The sequence below is a fragment of the Pocillopora verrucosa genome, chromosome 4 (assembly GCF_036669915.1).
Source record: "Pocillopora verrucosa isolate sample1 chromosome 4, ASM3666991v2, whole genome shotgun sequence".
Taxonomy (NCBI): domain Eukaryota; kingdom Metazoa; phylum Cnidaria; class Anthozoa; order Scleractinia; family Pocilloporidae; genus Pocillopora; species Pocillopora verrucosa.
The window spans coordinates 26,414,106-26,434,220 of NC_089315.1; the positions used below are offsets into that span (position 1 = coordinate 26,414,106).

A 20,115-nucleotide genomic window follows, 5' to 3' on the forward strand; every position below is an offset into this window, starting at 1 on the left:
CGTTGTTGGCGCACAAGGGTGATCACTTGAATTATGTTTCATCAACTCATATTCTGAAATGTCTTTCCTTCCGTGAAATGCCTGTGGCAGGCTCAGGCAAAGGTTTGCCTGATGTTCCTTTTTTATCATCAACGTATGTTTCGCGAACTATTTATCCGTTCGCTATGAACTATATGAAATAAGAACACCTCTTTTCTGAGCACTTTCACCATCAGTGTGACTTATGCAATATTTGTAATTTTCATATCACGCAGGAGCCTGTGACGTGCATAACATGACATCTTCAAATCCTCTAACAAGTGTGCATCCTTCCATTATCCTAAAGGAAGGCCAACGGTACTTTTTTACAGTGGAAGCTATCAATGGTGTTGGCTTAAAAGAAACAGCTTACTCTGATGGTGTAACACTGGATGCTACTCCACCCAATGTAGGGAAAGTTTTAGTTTTCTCCTCGTCTTCCCATCGGTGTGATGATTATGATAATTCTTCTTGCGATATTAAGCAACGTAGCAATCGTTTGTTGTCGTTTTCCTGGGAAGCACCTTCTGATGAGGAAAGTGGAATTTGTTTTGTTGAGTGGTGCGCTAGCTCGAGAGCTAAATCATGTGATATAGTCTCGTGGTCAGCTGTAGATACAAGTATAACGTCGATCGAGCACCCTCTTCCTCAGCCACTCGCATCGGGAACTGTAGTATTTATTAGATTAAAAGTTACAAATTGCGTAGGAGTAGTAGCCACCGCCATCTCTAAACCGCTGCTTATTGATAATACCGAGCCAACAGTTGGTGCCATTATAGTTGGAGACACGATGAAAACTAAGTACCTGCGGAAAGACGACCCCATAATAGCAGAATGGAGTGGATTTGTTGATCTTGATAGTGGATTAAGTCACTTTGAGTGGGCTGTATGTCACGCGGGTACTACAAAAGACTGTATCATTCCATTTGTTGATGTTGGACTCAAAAATAGCATACATAATTCTGCTCTAGACATCAAACCTGGAGTTTCCTATGTTGTTATGCTTCGAGCCCACAACAATGTGGGGTTGTTCAGTGAGGCTGTGTCTAACCAGTTCATACTCGACGTCGCGGCACCGATTGCAGGCAACATATACGATGGATCGAGCGAGAGAAATGACGCAGCGCTGCAGATATCAGAAAGTGATGTCTCCGCTAATTGGTCACCGTTTATCGATCCTAACAGCAGAATAACCGAGTACGAGATGTGTGTGGGAACAGCACAAGAGAAGTGCGACGTGAGTGCTTTTATCAGTGTGGGAACCGCCCTCAAAGGTATAATCACAGGTTTAAGTTTGAATCACACTGGAAAGTATTTTGTCACCGTAAGAGCAACAAATGAAGCTGGTTACAGCAACATTGCGGCCTCTAATGGAGTTAAAGTCGATAGTACTCCCCCTGTTGGGGGCAAAGTAAGAGATGGACAAACACTTGAAGACATCGATTTCCAAGAGAGCGGTGCGTTTATTTATGCTAACTGGGATGTTTTTCAGGATGTAGAGTCTGAGATAAGCAGATACACATGGTGTGCTGGAACAAGAAAGGGAAGCTGTGATATCATCCCTGTAACGGATGTCGGTGACAGCACAAGCGCTGGCCAGCAGATTTATCCATCCTTTGGGACCGAAATGGGCGTGTTCGTAACAGTAAGCGCTTACAACGGCGCAGGAGCAGTTACAAGAGTGACTTCAGACGGCTTTGAAGTAGACGGCACTCCACCTGTCATCGCAAAGGTAACTTACTATTCAAAGTCAGATTGATTCCTTTTTTTTTACATGCAGGTCTTTCATAGAAGGATCGGAAAAAAAAAAATCTTTTTCTCAAAGTAATGTATCTATTTTCGTAATGTGTAAGTCAATGTATTAGGTTCGAGCTTCTCCAAATTCGATTTGTTTGTTGAAACTTCTTTCTCTTTCATCGGATCAAAAATTTTCGAAGAAAACCAGAAAAATTGTTTCTTCGAGTTAAAGTCTTTCATGTAACTGAATTCCTTATTTTGGTTTTGCATCAATCCAAAGACCTTCGTTTAGTTTTATGATCGAAAGGTACCTAAGTGGCCCTCTCATTATTTAACCCGTGTATAATCCCTTGCAACTGAAAGTATTTAGAAAAAGTCCACTCCTTTCGTAAATTTTAACATTTTCATTCAAGTATGTTAATGCACCTTTACAGGTGGTTGACTTACACCGGGGATCATATTTTGTCGACAAAGACTATATCAGCGCCAGGGACGCTTATTGCGTCAGTTGGGAAACAGAGGATGCTGAAAGTAGTGTTTTAAAGAGCGAGGTTTCCATTTGTTCCGCTATCGACGTGAACAACTGTTTAGTAAAAAATATGGATATTGGAAACCGCACATACATATGCATTGCCGATTTAGAATTTCATGAAGGAGTCAAGTATGTAACAACGATTCGTTCTACGAACACTGTTGGTAGAGCGAGCGAGTTGTCATCGGATGGCTTCGTGGTAGACTCGACTCCCCCAATAGTGGGTGAAATCATGCACGTTGAAAATCCTCCGGTGGGCGAATCCCCTGAGGTGTTCACCGACTCGGAAATATCTGTAAAGTGGAGTGGATTCTCAGACATGGAAAGTGAGATTGAGAAATACTTTGTTTGTGTTGGTATCCAACCTGGGGAATGCAATATAATGAGCTTTGCTGACCTTGGGAACGCCACTAGTTGCATTTTGCAAAACCAGAGACTCGTTCATGGCGAAACGTATTTTGTCTCTATAAAGGCTGAGAACAAAGCTGGCCTTGTGAGCGTCAACGCGTCCTCTAGTGGAGTTACTGTTGACAATACAGGTAACCTATATGAATTGTGGTTTTTTTCCGGATATAAGGACGAAATTTATGGATCTAAAGCAATTTTTAGAAGTAAAATAAACTTTAAGAGATAGATCTTTCTTTGTTGCCTTTTTTATGCATGTATTTCTTTTCGACGATTTGTAGGGCTTTGACACACTAGGTCAACTTCATTTACAAATAACGATATCAGTTATATTCAATGGAAATATCTGTCTTATTTCAATGAGAACATTAAGCCCTCTTTAAGTCTATCAAATGCTGGTCGCTTTAAATGTCACCTTTCGCTAGAAATTTCATCGGCACAATTTCTCTTGTCATTATGGAGACCAACACGGCCGCATCTTAAAATGATGGACTGTTTTTGTTATCGTTGGTGTCATTAAAGCGATATGCTTTTTTCGGAAGGTCCCACATCTGAAGGACAAATTTTAGATGGAGCAAAAGAAGGTGAAGACATTGACTTTCAAAAAAGCAGGACTTTCATCGCAGCTCATTGGAATGAATTTGCAGACCTCGAAAGTGACGTCAAAAGTATCAGGTGGTGTGCTGGCTTGTCACCAGGTTCATGCAATCTTGTTCAAGAAACCGAACTTACTCCATCGAGTACCTCCACACGTAAGGTTCTCAACAAACCCGTAAAGAACGGTGAGCGGTACTATGTCACGGTGAACGCAGTTAACGGAGCAGGCGTTCAAACCTCATACATGTCAGATGGAGTGACTGTTGATGAGACTCCGCCAACTTCCGGGATTGTGATCTACGGAAATGGCATAGAGAGCAGTTATGTAAATGGAGAGGAAGATATTCGTGCACATTGGATTAACTTTGAAGACTTAGAGTCTGGCATCGAGTCCTATGAAATAGCTTTGTGCGACGCCCGGAACGTGTCCATCTGTCCACAATCTTTTACTGGAGTGGGAAAAGCTACCAATGTTTCGATAACAGGTAAGATAAAAAGATCTGTATGTTAAGATATTCACGTCCGTTTAGGTGAGCCTCGGCGGACAAATTTTACAGCAACATGACGGCTTACCAGAGCAAGTTGTAGCGCTAAGTCCAACTCAATTGCAAATTTGTCTGCAATAATTCTCAGACGCATTATAGACCTCTTAGTGACGAAAACCTTACACCAAGACAATTAAAAAGTATTTTCAAGGAATCACTATAAATTATATTCTCTTGTACTAGTTTGTCTTATATTAAAGTCAAATACACTAGTGATAGTGCATTTGATAAACAACCGACATGCTCATAGCCAAGCTATGAGTCAAACTTTAAGGGAGTGATCGATTTCTGCAAAATATATATTTGCTTATAAATTTTTGTGACTTGCAGGAGTAGACCTTGAAAGCGGCGGTCAGTACTTCGTCATCGTTAGGGCCTTCAACTTTGCCGGTCTCTATGCTCAAGCTTCCTCTGATGGATTCACGGTTGATTTTACCCCACCCTTGACAGGCGAAGCAAGGATTGGAACTGGACTCCAGCCAGCCAAATACCAATCAGATTTGACGAATTTGACTGTCAGGTGCAGTACAAAATTAGTCTTTGGTTTTCAAAATCGTCATTGGCTTGTTTGTGGATAACACAATTTTTATGCACTTCGTAAATCGATTAAGTAAGAAAACGTTAAAACTATTTTGAAAATTTATGAGCAATCGTTGCAACACAGCACTTACACAACCATCACGCGAGGAGAGGTAACTCAGAACGATACAGATCCCTTAAAATTCCTTTTCATCCTGACTTATCTTCGTTGGCTACCTTAATTTGATTATGCGCCACTGCGTGATCATGGAACTGGGCTGTATCCGATATTATTAGAACAAATATTTCCTCCTCGAAACTCAAACTTCTGCGCTTGCAGTGAAGACACTCTTTCTTTTTCTAACTAGAATTACAATTTTTTTTGCGCAGGTGGGATCAATTTATTGACCCCGAAAGTAGAATATCTCTATATAAAGTTTGTGTCACTACTGTCCCTGGGAATTGTACAGTCACCAAATACATTGACGTGGGTATGGATGTCAGCTTCACTATTCATGAGTTAAATCTACTCCATGGCGAATCATATTTTGCAATTGTAAAAGGAACAAACCATATCGGAATGTCCTCGGAGATGGCAACAAACCAAATATTGATCGATTCAACGCCACCAGTTTTGAAATATCCCGACAACGGTCTGATCAACACTACTAGAGAAAATCCTACCGGAAACATTTCTGTTCATCAGGGGCTTCAGTTTCCAACCAAAACGACGATTCAAGGCAGCGATCACGTACGTTTCAAGTGCACTGAAGAATTACTGACTGCTGACTGGGATGAATTTGAAGATCCAGAGAGCCAGTTAGAGCGATATGACTGGTGTGTTGGAACATCTCAAGCACAGTGCGATGTATTAACTTTAAGGTCCGTGGAAAAAAGAAGCAATGGAGCAGATATAACAAATAGAATATCTTCAGGGACGCTGCTTTTTGCAACAGTATACGCCATAAATGGCGTAGGATTGAAAGCTCGTTTGGTATCTGAACACTGCAAGGTCATATCCGTTGCACCTATGGTTGTGGAAGTTATCGATATTCCCGCTTCGAACGGAACCACTCTCTCCGACATTGACTGGAAATCTATGGCCCAAAGTTTGTCACTCAGATGGGAGATATTTGGAAGATATTTTGAAGATATTTCACGTTTTCATATTCAGGTAGCTATCACACAGCCTTCTTCGAACCTGTCTTTGCCGCAGATTGACTCCGCGAAGTCCTGGCGTAGCGAACCGCTAGTACACGATTTCATGGACGTATTGAAATGGCAACGAAATGTGACTCTTCAGGGCGTGACTTTAGAGCCATGGGAACGTTACCGAGAAGTTGTGAGGGTCTGGAACGAAGGAGGTATTTACAGTGATTCTGCGAGTGATGGACTGAGAATCGAGCCTGCTGCTCCTCCAGAGCGTGGATTATTCCTCTCAGATAAGGCAGCCAAACAAGAGCCCCAACGTTGGCTCCCAGATCTAAGATTGCCTACGGTTAACGAGAGTGCATTAGACTCGGAGATAAGATATATATCTTCCCCTGGAGAGGTGGAATTGATCGTGAGAAGTGGCTTAAATGACTCCAGCAATAGAACAGCTTTCATTTTGGATCACAATCTTTTCAGTCCAACTAAGGAATTTAAAATTATTGTTCAAAGAGTTGCATCAGACACGAATGAAACCAACACCACTGAGGAGTTGCGCGTAATGGAAGTCTTCCCGGGTTTTGCCGATCCCGATGGTCCATGTTGTACCAGGCGCCCGCTTGATCCCCAATCTCTCTTCAGTGACACTCATTTTAAAACAACCATGCCCTCTTATCATTTTGGTGTTTCTATCGCAAGGCTACCAAACGATCATTTTGCAGTTGGTTCTGCAGATAAGGCGTTTGTTTTGCCCCTTCGAAACAGGGCTGCCAGCCACATAACATTGCCAGATTACATTGTTGGTTTTCCGACAACACCCATCACTGTGGTATCTCACGGTAATAGGTCCGCATTCATGGCCAATGGTAAAGCCTATATTTTTCAAAGTGAAGTCAATGACACCGGCGACCTTGACTTAACTAAGACTGCAATTTTGGGAAATTGTAGGACTGTATCAACCGATATGTGTGACGCAAGCAACAAGTGGGCCGATAATGTGAAACATGTGATAGCCATCAATCACAATACGATCGCTATGACAGGAATTAACTCATCTACGAACACCAGTGTTGTGGCCCTTTTCCAGGAACGGGATGGTATGTGGAAGCTTGCGAAAGCTCTGGGAAAAGAAAACAATCATAATAACTTCGGACTTTCCTTGTCTTTGAACAAGCGTATCTTAGCTGTAGCGACAGGAGAAGGGAAGAATTCTTGCATCTCAGTGTACTCTGTTGAGATGTTTACATTGCTCATGACAATTCGCATTTATGAGCTCGGAAAAATGACTACTCCTTTTTCACTTTTTCTTACGGAGACTGACGCGCTAATAATGGTATCTGAGGACCACAAGTCTGTAGATGTTTTACAGCTCAACATCACATCAAGTTCATACAAAGATGTATGCGACTTTCAAATCACACAAAACGAACATCTTAGTGGACACCTCGATGTCGATGCTCGAGATGGAGGTTACATCATCGCATTGGGTATGCAGACATCAGATGGCCGAGAGGGTGTGCTATTGTTAGGTTTTCATGGAATCTTTACGGACAATGAACTTAAAAAATGTGCCAACCTAGGACGTGTGATCGCACGAGAAAGTGGACCAAGAGTGGATGATGGAATTCCTCGTACTTCCGTTTCCTTTATCAACGATACAGTTTTGTTTGGTACCCCAGATGTTATCGCATGGCCAGGACAAGGTGAAAATTCAGGTACTGGAAGGATTTATATGGCAACTTATTGTCCTGCTGATCATGTTCGGGTCAGGGTATCTCAGATAAAGGACATTGGGTCGGTGCGTTGCGTACCTTGCGAGACTGGACGGAAATCATTTGGCGGGTTCGCTGACATGTGCATGGAGTGTGAAGGAATGTCATGCTTAACACCTCAAAGTGACGATCCTTTCAGTTTTAAATCAAATATTTGTGACGCAGTTTCTTGTCATTCTCAATCGATTTTGAATGCATCAACAAACGGCTTGAACGTCTCCTTCGCAAAAAGATCATTTTTCGTCCCTGGCCCGGAGAATTTGTACACGGTGCAGTTGCTTGAAACAACACGAGCCGATCTTTCAACAACTTCTCTCTCAGAGTCGTTCGTGATCGATCCGACCTCCCCTAAGATTGGACTTGTCTATGATGGACTTGGGAGCGACCCAAACAAGAACTGCTCGGACAACTCGACTTTTGGCGAAGACAGTCAGTGCTCTTCTCGTGACTTTAAGGAAACGGATGTGGACTACACCAATAATACGGGAGAGGTACACGCCAGATGGCTTGACTTCCTCGACGACGAAAGCGACATCGTAGAGTACTTCTGGTGTGTAGGATCTAGGCCCATGACAGACGACATTCGGCAATGTGAAAGTACGGGATTGAGGCCAAACGGAAGTCATTACGGTCTTAACTTTGGGCAGGGTGACTATTACTACGTAACAGTTGTAGCCTGCAATGGAGCTCGCAGATGTTCTGCCGCTCACAGTGATGGCGTCACCATAGATACCACACCACCTGTGATGAATTATGTCAGGGATGGAATTATGGGGCCTGATATGGATTTTCAGGTAAAAAAGAGGTTGATGATATGTCATACCAATTCACCTTGTAACTCATGTCAAAATCCGTCTCACACTTTCCGAGTCTTACTCAGCCGATCGTGCTAAGAGGATAAAAAAATCCAGCTTCAAGTAAATTTGTGCTTCTTAAGCCATATCACAAAATGCACCTTACTCAAAATTACTTAAAGTTTATGAGAAGTTTGACTCTTTATTTATTTCATCGCTTATTTAGGCCTATACTCTGAAGTGAGGGCAGCACGAAGAGTTTGGTTTATTCCCGCTCTAATTCTTGTCATACATGTACGTAAGGACACCTATGCATGGCTTTCTTGTTTGACTAAGAGCAATTGTCTGATTTCTCAACGAAAACAATATTACTGAAATAAATGAGAGGTGTAGATATTAAGGTGCGCGAAGTCGTAAACTATTCACTAGCCTATCGATTGGTCACAACGCTTGCCACACTTACACCTGTTTCCTTTCCAGGTCTTCGTTGATATTATCTTTGCCTATTTCTCTGCAAGTGACCTTGAAAGTAATGTGACATCATATGAGGTTGCTTGGGGAACTGCCCCTGGTTTAACGGATGTCAAGGAGTTCGAGGAAGTTACGAACACTACCATATGGCTAGCTAATTTCAAAGACGACGCACTTGGCGTAGGCAATATATATTATGCCACTGTTCGTGCTACAAATGGAGCTGGCCTACTGTCGGAAAGGCTGTCGTCCAACGGAATCGTCGTCGGCAAGTCGGAATATATTTTTGATAACGCAACTAGTGCTGAGTTTTTCTTTGATACTGTGAATGTTAAAGAAGATGGTACTCGCAAGGATGGAGGAGTTGGAAAGACATACGGGACATTGACTGTACCTGAAGGTGCTGTCAAGGAACAGGTGAAGTTGAGATCGTACAGTTTGGATGACAAAACAATGGATACAAATAAGACCGACGAGGGTCCCGTCAGTAACCCTACATACACCAGGCCCAAGGTATATTTTGGTTACTTTGTACTGTGGTTTTGTTTGTTCTTCTCTCTTTCTTCCACATCTTAGGTTATTTTCGATCACAATATTTGATTTAAATTTGGAAGGACATAATGACATATTAGTCTGTGTATTGATACTTGCATCAGTTGCCAATTGCCACAAGAGTGTAATGGGTGTGTTTCGCATGAGAGAAAAAAGCTCACTAATTTTTTTTTTATAATTGAACAGCAATTCATGCTTGGGAATTACAGTTTCGTCATCAAGGCGTTAGACCCACAGGACAACACAGTGAAAGAAGGCTTTAAATTTTCTAAGCCAATCACAATTGCCATGTTCTACGACGTTGATAACCTGGTGAAAGCCAACAGTAAGCACGTCAATAATGAAGTCACCAAAGAAGACATAGACCCTGTGTTGTATTTGTGGGATTCGAAGAATGACAGCTGGTGAGTTAATCGCTGGAAAGATTTTAAAAACGAAACATTAAAAAAAGAAAAAATATATGAAAGGACAATTGCGTTTAGAGAAGAAGTATTTGTTTACAAAGCTTTTGCGAACGCTTTCAGGTTTTGTGTAACTCGGTACTGAGTAAATGATGGCTTTATTGATTGATTAATTAATCTATTTATTGATTGAATTATACATTAATTGGATTAATTTATCGACATCAAGGCAAATCATTATCATCGTCATCATTCTTCTCGTTGTTTGCATAAGAGAAACTTACCCTTGCTGTTTGCCTTTTTGCTTTCATTTTGATGCTTAGGTTTGATGCGGCTCTCACGTGCCCTCAGCCCTGGAGTCACGTGAACAAGTCGATCAAACTGCTAACAGTGCGAGTCTGTCACCTGACTCAGTTTTCATTCCTTTGGTCATTCTACGCTCAAAATGGTTTGGTGCTACTTGATAAAAACAATTCAAGTAAGTGTGTCTGCTAAGCTTCAAGTGTTCCTTCGGAATACAAGATAAAGGCAACGAGTCCTATCGTAGTAATTTATTCCTGGTGGACAAAATTCAAAACTTATTCATCAAACAGATGATGATAATTGATTAAGGTTGTTAACTTAGAATACTTTCGATGAAAAAAACGTTGACACCTACAAACCGTTAACAATGAACCATGAGACCTAACGGTTTTTTGGGTACACATTTACATGATAACCACAACTGGTTGCTCATGGTCAGTGATAATCCAGTGAATTACCAAATTTTCCTTCTTAACTATCGCATAGGAACTGTATGGCAACCAGAGCGGTCAAATATGATTCAGAACTTGAAAGCTGTACCCATTTTTTGATTCATTGACATCTATACATTAATCTTTAAAAGCTTTATCTACATATATCTAAGCTTGCAGTTCTTCGAACTAGCTACTAAATACTTCTGGATACCTGAATTTCGGACAGTTATAAAGCGACATTTGACTGAATTACTAACTGGTGAATTTTAATATCACATTTCTCATTTTTCTGTGGTTTGCCTTTATCTCCAAGGCGAAATGACAAACTGATATTTGCATCTCGTGTCAAAATATCCTATCTCTTCTCCTTCTTATCCATAGTGTATAACGAAGATGGAGTAGTAAAAGTTACCCGCTCCAGACACGTCAAAAAACTGGAATTTCCATTACGAAGAGCGAAAGGTTCCCAGGGCGACATAACAGTACAATGGTCTTTGTACCAAAACGATTCATCAGACAGTATGGAGATCGTGTGGCCGAAATCTGGAGAAGTGTTTTTTACAGATGGACAGTGGACTGACTCGTTTATCATCAACATCGACAACGACGAAGAAGAAGGACAGCAGAGCGTAGTGTGGGTCCAACTGGACGAGGCTACAGGTGGTGCCGTTCTTGCATCACGTGATCAAACTACAACCAAGATTTTAATAACAGGAAATGAAAAGAAGAGTGGGGCCTGGAGATGGATTGTGACTGGGGTCTGTTTGGGGGTGCTTTTGATTTTTGTTGGTGCTCTTGTGTATTGGCTACGCAAAAGGAAACAAGAATCGCAGAGGTAATATTAGATGAGAAATCTTAAGTACATATTTAGATCAGTAATAAATTTCAAATTTACCTTGTAACCTGCCATGTGGCAAAATATGGTTGCCTGGTAATTAGCTTGCTGCACTTTAGTTTAAGAGGTCCCGGCTAGATGAGTACCCGAAAACTTAACAGTAACGTAGTTTAAGTTCCCAACGAATCACCTTTGATATACTGTCGTTCCACTCGAAAAAAGAGGAGTTACTCTAAGTCCCACACAAATAATCGAAATCTATCCAAGCCTCAGGCATAAAAGTCAAAAGGCTTCGAAGACTTACGAAGATGCTATTATTGTACTGTTGCAGGAATGTGAGCAGCAGAACTGAGATTGAGGTTCCGTCCTGTAGTTCAATGCTTAGAGAACGAGGCTTGGCTGGTGAACAGATGAATTCTAGCGATGTGGATCCACCGAAACCGGTCCCGAAAACTGTTTCAGTAATGTATGGTGGTGATACTGAGACACAGCCTGTCTCTCCCAAAGAAACACACGGGTGGGAAGAAACTCTTCTTCCTCTTTGTATAGTTTGTCTTATGTAGGATAATTTTAATATACTCTCTCGAGTAAGAGGAATCAAAACCAAATTGAACCCTTGAAGTAATCAAAATTAAATTTAGGGTGCGTTCCTTTGGGAGAATCCGGATCAGGATTTCTGATCTGTGGCGTCCCTTTCGAGCAAACCCATTTTCAGATCAGTGATCTATCAAATCCACTCTAGACAAGGATTCATCGGATAACTGATCTGCGTGATCTAAAGACGGATCATTGGATCACTGATCAAACGCATTCCTTTGGGCGAAGGATCCGAAATTAATCATTTTGCCCAGTGGTGTTCAATTTCAAGGTACTTCATATATTGACCGGAAAGATTGTTGGCAATCGCTCCAAATTCTGCGATAAACACGAAATAAAATCGATTTTGTAATGTTAAATCGATCGGCTACTGATCTCAGGCATTCAGGGTTCTCAAGTATCCATATCGTAATCAATACTTGCCTCTGTTTTCTTAATTCCTTTGTTTGAGTTTATCATGAAAAAATGTGCTTCTAATGATAGTGCTGTAGACGAGCCATCAAGGGAAGAGCTCAATAACCCACGTGCATACACAAGTCTTAAAATAGCGCACTTTTTGGAATTCTCTAAGAGCTCGTCCAAACTTCCTCTCCTTTCATGCATCGTGATCTGTGTGATCTTGGGTCACAAATCCTAATCCGGATCCTCCCAAAGGAACGCACTCTTAGATGATTCTTCATTTTCATTTACTGCAGGGCCGTGTCTCCTCTGTCGTGCATCCCGGAGAAACGTCTTGCGTGGTGCCTGGAACAGACTAGTGCCCAGGAAACGAGCAATCTTAGCACTAGTGGAGAGTCAGTACTGCATAGAGGAAGCGATAGCGCGCAGCGATCAGATTTTGGAAAGAAGAAAAGGAGGAAACCCATTTTGACAAGTAAAGTAGTTTTCTATAAATTTTCCCTTCTGCTGCTTCTCTTGTTTCCTTCCGCATTCAAACGCTTTTCAAGCTAAAGTAGAGGTGCGGTTTTAAAACAGCGCAGAGTGTTTTTTAATGATAAAACACTTTTCAATTGGGTTGATTAAGAGTAAAACCAACGGGATAATAACGGCCATTAAGAACAAAAGAGAGAATATGGCAAGGAACTAATGACAAATCTAAGTAAACGCATATCAACGGATTTAACCAGAGAAATGCGCAATTCGTTGCGAAGTTAGTACTAGTACTTTGCACCAATCACAGAGCGTGGCAAATAAGAGTCAATTCAACCCAAGATTTCGTTAACTTGGAAAAATATATATTTCTTTTCGGAGAGAAGCAAATCTTTACTACGATCAGGGTGGGAGGGGAGCTCAAGAGGTTTGGCTTATTGTTGTGGAAAACTACCCCTTATCCTACGTTAATGCTTCGCATGACGTAATCTTCTAGACCGCCGCAGCAAGACCTCAAAAGACAAGTACCATGATGGCCATGAACTAGTCCTTACCCCGGTAAGCGGCGATGATGAAATGGAAACCTCTTTCTCGTCCTTTCAAATGAGCGAAATGGGACGGACCAACCCCCTCTATCCCCCTCTATCCGAGGAAACGAAACAGATATATAGAAGGTAAGGACCTTTTTTATTTAGCATAAAATCGTGTTATTTTGTTTTAGTTCCAACTGTTGCTTTTCCCTTGAAGTTCGGTTTCGTGACTTTGTTCCGTTTTGTTTATTACTGAGAATGTGTTGTGCGTGTTGAGTGCACGTATAAGTGCCACCAAAAACCGAAAAAAAAGGATGGCAAAACATTACCTTAAAGGTTTAATCGGACAATAAACAACGATCAACGACAGGTCCCGAGGGAAGCATTTCAATTTTTTTCCCGAGAATCTTGATGTCCCCGTGGTAGCGCCAACATTGAGAGCATGCGCTGTTTGGGAAAGAATCCAGCTAATTTACAATTACTACACATGCCCGAGAGACTTGGAAACCTAAATTAGGCCCGCTGTCCATAAATTGTCCATCAAAAATGGAGCTTTCCGATAATATCTTCAAACTGGAAAAGTTTGAAAATACCGTATGTGGAGAGGAAACAGATTTTGTAAGGTAGCAGTGGATGTTACCTCTTATTGCAATTCTTGGCTGGATAATAAGACCTCTAATTTGCGCATGTCCGCAAAAGTCATTTAACGATCCTGCAGAGTCCAGTGAGGGCCATGATTCCATTCTTGCATTTTCACATTTTTTTGGTGTGGTAGTAAAAAGTATCTCAGTTTGAACTTTGAACTGTTGTGTGTTTTTACCCTGAAAACGCCTTTTTGAATTGCGAAAAACATTTTACACTCAAAGGAGACTTCGCATTTGATTTTGAAACAAACAGGAAAACAATCAAAATCAAAGGATCAATTATTTTGATTTCTTACAACCATCAGGTAGTGCGAATAGCATGTCATTCATACATTTGTATATTATTGGAACTTTTTGCAAATTCCACTAGGACGACGAAAGGAAATCGAGTTGGCAGCCAGGATGGGTCTTTATTCAAGTGAAACCATCCTCCGACCAGAAAACTAGACACTCACAAAATACGGTAGTGGATTCCATGATGACATCCGTCGAAGGCAACGAAAATTGAAGACAAGAAAATAAAATAGGACAACGTAATGTAGCACTTTGTAAGCAAGAGAAGCTTCTACCTAATTCACATATATTGATTTTTCATTTGGAAGTTCTTTATAATTAGATTCTGATTAACAAAGATAGTACCGTTCCTTACACTGCCTTTAAGGACAAATTCAAAATACTGCGTTAAAGATTTACACTGCTTAATTGATTTTTTAAACAACTCGAACAGTTTGATTTTCCTTCATTATAAGAGAAAAATTGTAGTTGATAAAACAGGAACTAAGTTTTTCATTAGTGTTCCTCAGTTTGAAACTTTTGTAAAGTACTTATGAGAATTCAACTTAGAGTAAAAAGTGCAAACGCTTGGTGCTGTTATAAATAACAAATAAAGCTACTTTTAATGAATGCTGTTTGCGAATCTAGTACACATAGAATTATGCGAAATGTTTCGAAAAAAAAGATAGTAAGAGTGAGAGATAGAAGATACAGTCTTAATTTTAAAACGAAAGCGAAACATTTGATCCAATCTAGGGCCGTACTGATTGCAAATTTCAACGTTTTATCTAAACCCGATTTCCGCCACCCAACCTCTCGAGCCTGGTCTTCGAACATAACTTCATAGAGAGAGAGAGAGAGGAGCGCGGGCACATTTCCCAAAAAGCGGCAGGTAATTGAGCTGACACTCTCGAGGTCTCATTTGCAATTCTCCCTTCTACCTGCAACATAGTTCCTCTAAATGGTTTGGAGAATTCACTCGAAGGTCATAGCTTTCCTTGTGCTCCGCCCCTGGAAATTACATGTCAAGCTAAATCATATACGCATTTTGGTTAGTGCTTAATTACTCTCTTTTGGAGGACAGATGCATAAATGATCTCACCAGTAACAACAACATTTTTTTCTCTCATCAGTCAGATTTCTTTTCTTTTCCCTCTATGGCCTTATTTTTCTACCGTGAGTCCAATTGTGAGTTTCTTTTTTACCGATTTTTTGTTTAAACGACTAGAAACTTTATGCTTCTGACATAACTGTTGGTCTTTCTTTTCCACTGTGCTTGGCAAACTTGCAAATTAATGTGGGGATATACATGCATATTCATTTAACAAATGATTCGGAGAAGCATTTGAACTGATTGTTTCAAAATAAATTTAATTTGGGCTGATTATTAATTTTTTAACTTTGTCAGGTATTCACCTGTCCAGAAGTTCTTTCAGAGACCAGGTTTGCCATTAGAAGCCAGTAGGCGACAGAAACCTATCGGCTGTCAGACCATTTTGCGCAGGCTAATCTAGGAATTGTGATCAAACCAAGAAAATAAGTATTTTTGAATGGATTCTAACATCAATGTCCGGCTAAAATAAGTTACACATTCCAGCCAAATATGCTCCTATAAAGGAGCATGCCCCTGCACCCTTCCTACATGTAGAAGAGCGTGATGTTTTGCAACAAACTCTAGGTGATGCGCCTGAAAATTCCTTTCAGCAAGCTACTCAGTTCAGATCATGCACCTATTACCACCCTGTCTTCCCAGACACAAAAGTCGCCATTTCTTTCCCCATCAAACATATCTAGCTATTTGCAGTCACAATAATTTTTGTTTGCAAAATAAAGCAAAGTTGGCTTATAATGGTATACATCTAACGAGACAGCTGACACATTGACAATGACGTGCATGTATATGAGCTGTTACAGTATCATTACAGGGTTAAAACAGCAGTAAAAATCTGAAGAATTTTTAAACAAATTATATCAAGTTATCTGATGTTAATATAATATGTCACCTCATATTTTTTCCATTATTAAAGGAACAGGAGCAACTATTTTACAAGAAAAAAGCACAACTAACAATGAGTGTGAGAACCTATCACAGTAATCTTCTCATAATTTTACCCATTGTAGTTACACTTAATCTCATGTTCTTTGTATAAAGAAAGATTTTCCATGTGCATTAAGTTCCATTTCATACAAGGCATGCTCTGTATACAACAGCTTCTGAAGCTGGGCTCTTCTAACCTAAAACAGAGAGATTACAAAATAAATGTAAATCTATAAACACTATGAGATGACTACAGAAACTAAAGACCCTGACAGTTATGTACAAATGTACTATGCATTTGCTATCCAACTTTACCTAGGTGAGTACTGTGCAGTTATTTTGACAGGTGGTTATTTTGTATTGTAAATAAAAAAAACTCGTTTGACGGGTTGGCTATGCTTGCATGAGTTATAAAGCAGTTGAATAATAAATTACTGAACATTTTGGTTTGTTGTTATAGTTGTAACTTACAGCTGTCAATTCTTTGTTTGCTAGAGAAAGCTCTTCTTTAGTGTCAGCAGCCCACTCTTTCAGCATTCGTCTCTCACTATTCTGCAAAAAACAGCCAAAAGCTTTAGATTCAATTAAGTCAGGGTGTCATGTAACTAGCTGTGTCATTGTTAAACATCATAACAAAATGCATTTGGCAATGCAGAATGATTTATTACCAACAGACACCTTTGGGATAGATCCATGGCCATTTAGTTGATACCTTTCAATTCAAACAATGATCATGCATTACCAGTGGTATGATATGATGAAAATGACCCAATTTCAGGCTTAAAGTTTGTATCATTTAGTTGTCTATACATTTTTGAGAAAAACTGTTCATTTGTAATCTTGTGGCAAAAAAATAAATAAATAAAAAAAACATTGTGCCACACTCACAATAGGTGTAAGAGGAATAGTGGAAAATCAAGTAGAGTAAGTTGTGGAAAGATGAATAAGTAATTTGAAGCACATTTCATTGCAGAGGAACAGCTCTCAAATCCTTTTCACCAACAGTAGAATATTTCAGGCCATACATTAAATGTGCCCCATGGCACAACAGAATGTGTCTTTGATTCAACTCATTTTTAATAAACTTTAAATCAATATATAATTTCCAGTTAACAGCACATGCATCTGTTGTGACAAAAAAAGTACACTTTTGCCTTGCTGCAGAAATCACAGGAGTTGAACACAGTACAATGTATTTAATATCAAGGGAATGGTAAATGCACTGTTCAACTGTATGTGGTTGTCTTTTACAATATTGAAGGAAAATTTTACCTCTTCCTGTTTTTCCATCCAGTCTGCAATCTGGTTGATTCTAATTTCACTGCAAGAAGATAACAGCATTGCAAAGTAAATAATCCAAGATGCCTTAACAGCCAGGATCCCCACCTCTGCTTTCAATTTTTATATTGACCTCTTCCATCTCCACATACAAAGAGCTAGATGAATGGACACGTAGTATCCAATATCAAGATTAATGGGTAATGTGTATTCATTCAACATGTACAGTGTACTTTACTGTACCTCCATAGAAAATGTAGTGAGGCTCACTAAATTCTTCATGGGATTACCATTCACCACATTTTGGGGAAAAAAATTTTATATATTTCCCATATCACTTTTCACAGGTAGATCTAACTAGTCTTAAACAAGACTGGGAGAATCATTCTGCAGGTGAGATGCCCACATATCCCAAAAGAGAAAATGAGATTCGTATGATGACCCTGACAGTGCTACAAATACACATGTGGGTGAAAAAGCACAGAAACTTAAAACAACCAAATGTTAAATTCATTGTATATCACCATAAAGTTCTCATAGACGAGGGCATTGGGGTCCAAAAGAAACCACAAAACAGTACTAAGTATCAACCACAACCAAAATCCTATAGCAGCCCTTGATCAAAACCAAAAATTATGTGCAAACCACAGCTTTTTGAACGAGGAAAGTTTGTAAAAATACTTTAAAAAGATATCTAATACATGTAGCTCTAAAAACATCCAACAAGAAGCCATCTTTTTACCTTGAACTTTTGAAAAGTTAGATATGATTTGGTTCGAAGATTTGACTACAATAAGTACTCAAAACAATTAAATACAAGCAGACTTGGATTGACTGTAAAATTTGTACAGTCCCATAAAATGCAAAGGCAAAGATGAAATTAAATGGCACAGTTCACTACATTAATAAAAACATTGTAGTCAATAACAGGCACAGAATTTTATATTTGTATTGTCAGTGGAAACTAGTAAGTTCAGATGTTTACTGGCCACAAAAGACAGCAGCCAATTATTGAACCTCACTGCTCTTGCAAACAGTGATCTTGCTCCAAGGAAAAAAAAAAGTGGATGTCCTATTTCACTGCATGAGTTTCTGTCTTCAGTTTTGCAACAAACTGGAAAAACAAAAAAACCTAATATGCCATATCAAATCTTGAATGAACATGGGTTTTACTTTTGAAAATGGATTGTCCTGTAAGGAAATCGCAAACTAATACAGAACCAAAAAATGGATTTTTTTCATCACAAAAAACAAAAAAACAAACAAAAAAAAAAGGTCAATGTAAAAAATTACCAAAACTGCAAAACCAAACACCTCAAAGTTCCTCTCCTCAAACTGTGGTTATACAATCGAATAGTCTGCAAATATGGCATGCACGTACATGACTACATGTACAAACTTGCACCAGGATTGTTGAAATACATGTAAGCTGGCAACTGCCACACTTCACAGCTCTACTATGAAAAAAATGCATTAGCATGTGATTCAGTTTTCAGCACGGAACCATGACACTGACAGAAATAAATCTGCTTGGTGCATCTCCTAAAAATCTTTTTGACAACTATGAAGTAATGTACATTGTCAAGAGTTAAATGGGCTCCTAACAATTTATATTAACATTCCTACAGTATCAACTAGGACAATACAATGTTCTAATTTTTTTCATATTTCTAGATATATACCAGGAAACAAACTCCTCTGATTGGTCAAAAGTTAAAGTTACCTAAATTGGTTACCTTTTCACTTTTGCTTCCTGTTCTGAGTTGCACTCATCATTCTATAAAAGAAAAAATCCTGACTTTTTATTTAAAATATGAATTGTACGTATTGATTTAAGTCACTCCGTGAGATAAAGACAGCTTCGTACAGTCCTTTCCAGTTCTTGTGAGTTCCATCTATTAAAGGTAAAATCTACAAATGTTGACACTACATGCATGCAGTGCTGCTTGTGAAGGGAATCAGTGGAGGCCCTCAACGCACATATTTTCCTTAATAATCATTCCTTTCAGGAGTAACTTCATTGCAAGTAATGAAAATTACAGTAGTTCAAATAAGATGTGTTCAGCGCTGGTTTAGGAATTTAAAAAAATGATAATAATGCTCGAAAAGTTTTCACGTACATCTATCACTACGGTACAAAATCTCTCAGGTTGTCGCTTATTTATGAACGAAGAAAGAACCTACCGAACAAACATTTACCAAGAATTAAGATATTTTAAACGTACAGTAATATCGTCGAGTGTGAGATACGAACGTACAGGCAGACCTTTCACAAAAATGACGATGTATAGGAATTTAGGGCTTACTGTTGTCGTTCCCTTCAGACCTACTTGTCACGAAATATTAAACAATAATCATTGGCACCGGATAATAGAAGGAATATCTTTTCTTTGCATTTAGAAGGGAAACAATTCATGCAGCTTTCACATAATCATGCCGAGATACGGTGTATTCAATTTCGTTGATGGGTTTCATCGATGTTGAGATAACTCACAAACCTTGATTCTTTCTTCCTGTCTTTTCAGAGCTTTCCTGAGGTTTTTCGCTCCGGGACGATCCACTTCGTATCTGTAATTCGTTGCCATCGACATCTTGGCAAAATCGAAAGTCAAAAGAGTAAAATCTCACTTAATAACTCTTAATCCTAAAATCGCTCTGCTGTTTTGTTAGTTTACAATGGCGAACAATCAAGCGAACAAAAGTTGAAAACAAACGGCCGCGTTGTCCTGGTAACATTCTATAACCCAGTTCTCTCCGCGTAAGTCTTTTCCAGGCTCTCGCTTATTCCATCGAGAAAAGCGAAGCAATCCTTTGAGGAGGA

The 20,115-nt window shown here is 39.6% G+C and overlaps 2 protein-coding genes across 2 annotated transcripts in view; one reads left to right on the top strand and one right to left on the bottom strand.

Moving 5' to 3' along the window:
* The window catches only part of LOC131779283 (uncharacterized), a 30,495-nt gene extending 15,648 nt beyond the window's left edge, over positions 1 to 14,847 (top strand). Inside the window, exons 4-16 of the mRNA XM_059095811.2 lie at positions 255 to 1,750; positions 2,190 to 2,826; positions 3,235 to 3,774; positions 4,165 to 4,354; positions 4,744 to 8,068; positions 8,549 to 9,052; positions 9,278 to 9,495; positions 9,816 to 9,970; positions 10,611 to 11,064; positions 11,396 to 11,581; positions 12,357 to 12,535; positions 13,028 to 13,205; positions 14,076 to 14,847. Of these exons, the coding sequence (XP_058951794.2) occupies positions 255 to 1,750; positions 2,190 to 2,826; positions 3,235 to 3,774; positions 4,165 to 4,354; positions 4,744 to 8,068; positions 8,549 to 9,052; positions 9,278 to 9,495; positions 9,816 to 9,970; positions 10,611 to 11,064; positions 11,396 to 11,581; positions 12,357 to 12,535; positions 13,028 to 13,205; positions 14,076 to 14,127 (8,114 nt within the window). The 3' untranslated portion in view covers positions 14,128 to 14,847. The remainder of the gene's footprint in view (positions 1 to 254; positions 1,751 to 2,189; positions 2,827 to 3,234; positions 3,775 to 4,164; positions 4,355 to 4,743; positions 8,069 to 8,548; positions 9,053 to 9,277; positions 9,496 to 9,815; positions 9,971 to 10,610; positions 11,065 to 11,395; positions 11,582 to 12,356; positions 12,536 to 13,027; positions 13,206 to 14,075) is intronic.
* A 482-nt stretch (positions 14,848 to 15,329) lies between these two features.
* On the bottom strand, positions 15,330 to 19,980 carry LOC131779289 (uncharacterized). The gene is made up of 5 exons (XM_059095819.2): positions 19,793 to 19,980; positions 19,031 to 19,071; positions 17,289 to 17,337; positions 16,488 to 16,568; positions 15,330 to 16,213 (listed from the first exon to the last, which is right to left on the bottom strand). Exons 1-5 carry the CDS (start codon positions 19,883 to 19,885, stop codon positions 16,112 to 16,114), a joined length of 366 nt encoding a protein of 121 aa, XP_058951802.1. The 5' UTR covers positions 19,886 to 19,980; the 3' UTR covers positions 15,330 to 16,111.
* Positions 19,981 to 20,115: the final 135 nt, after the last annotated feature.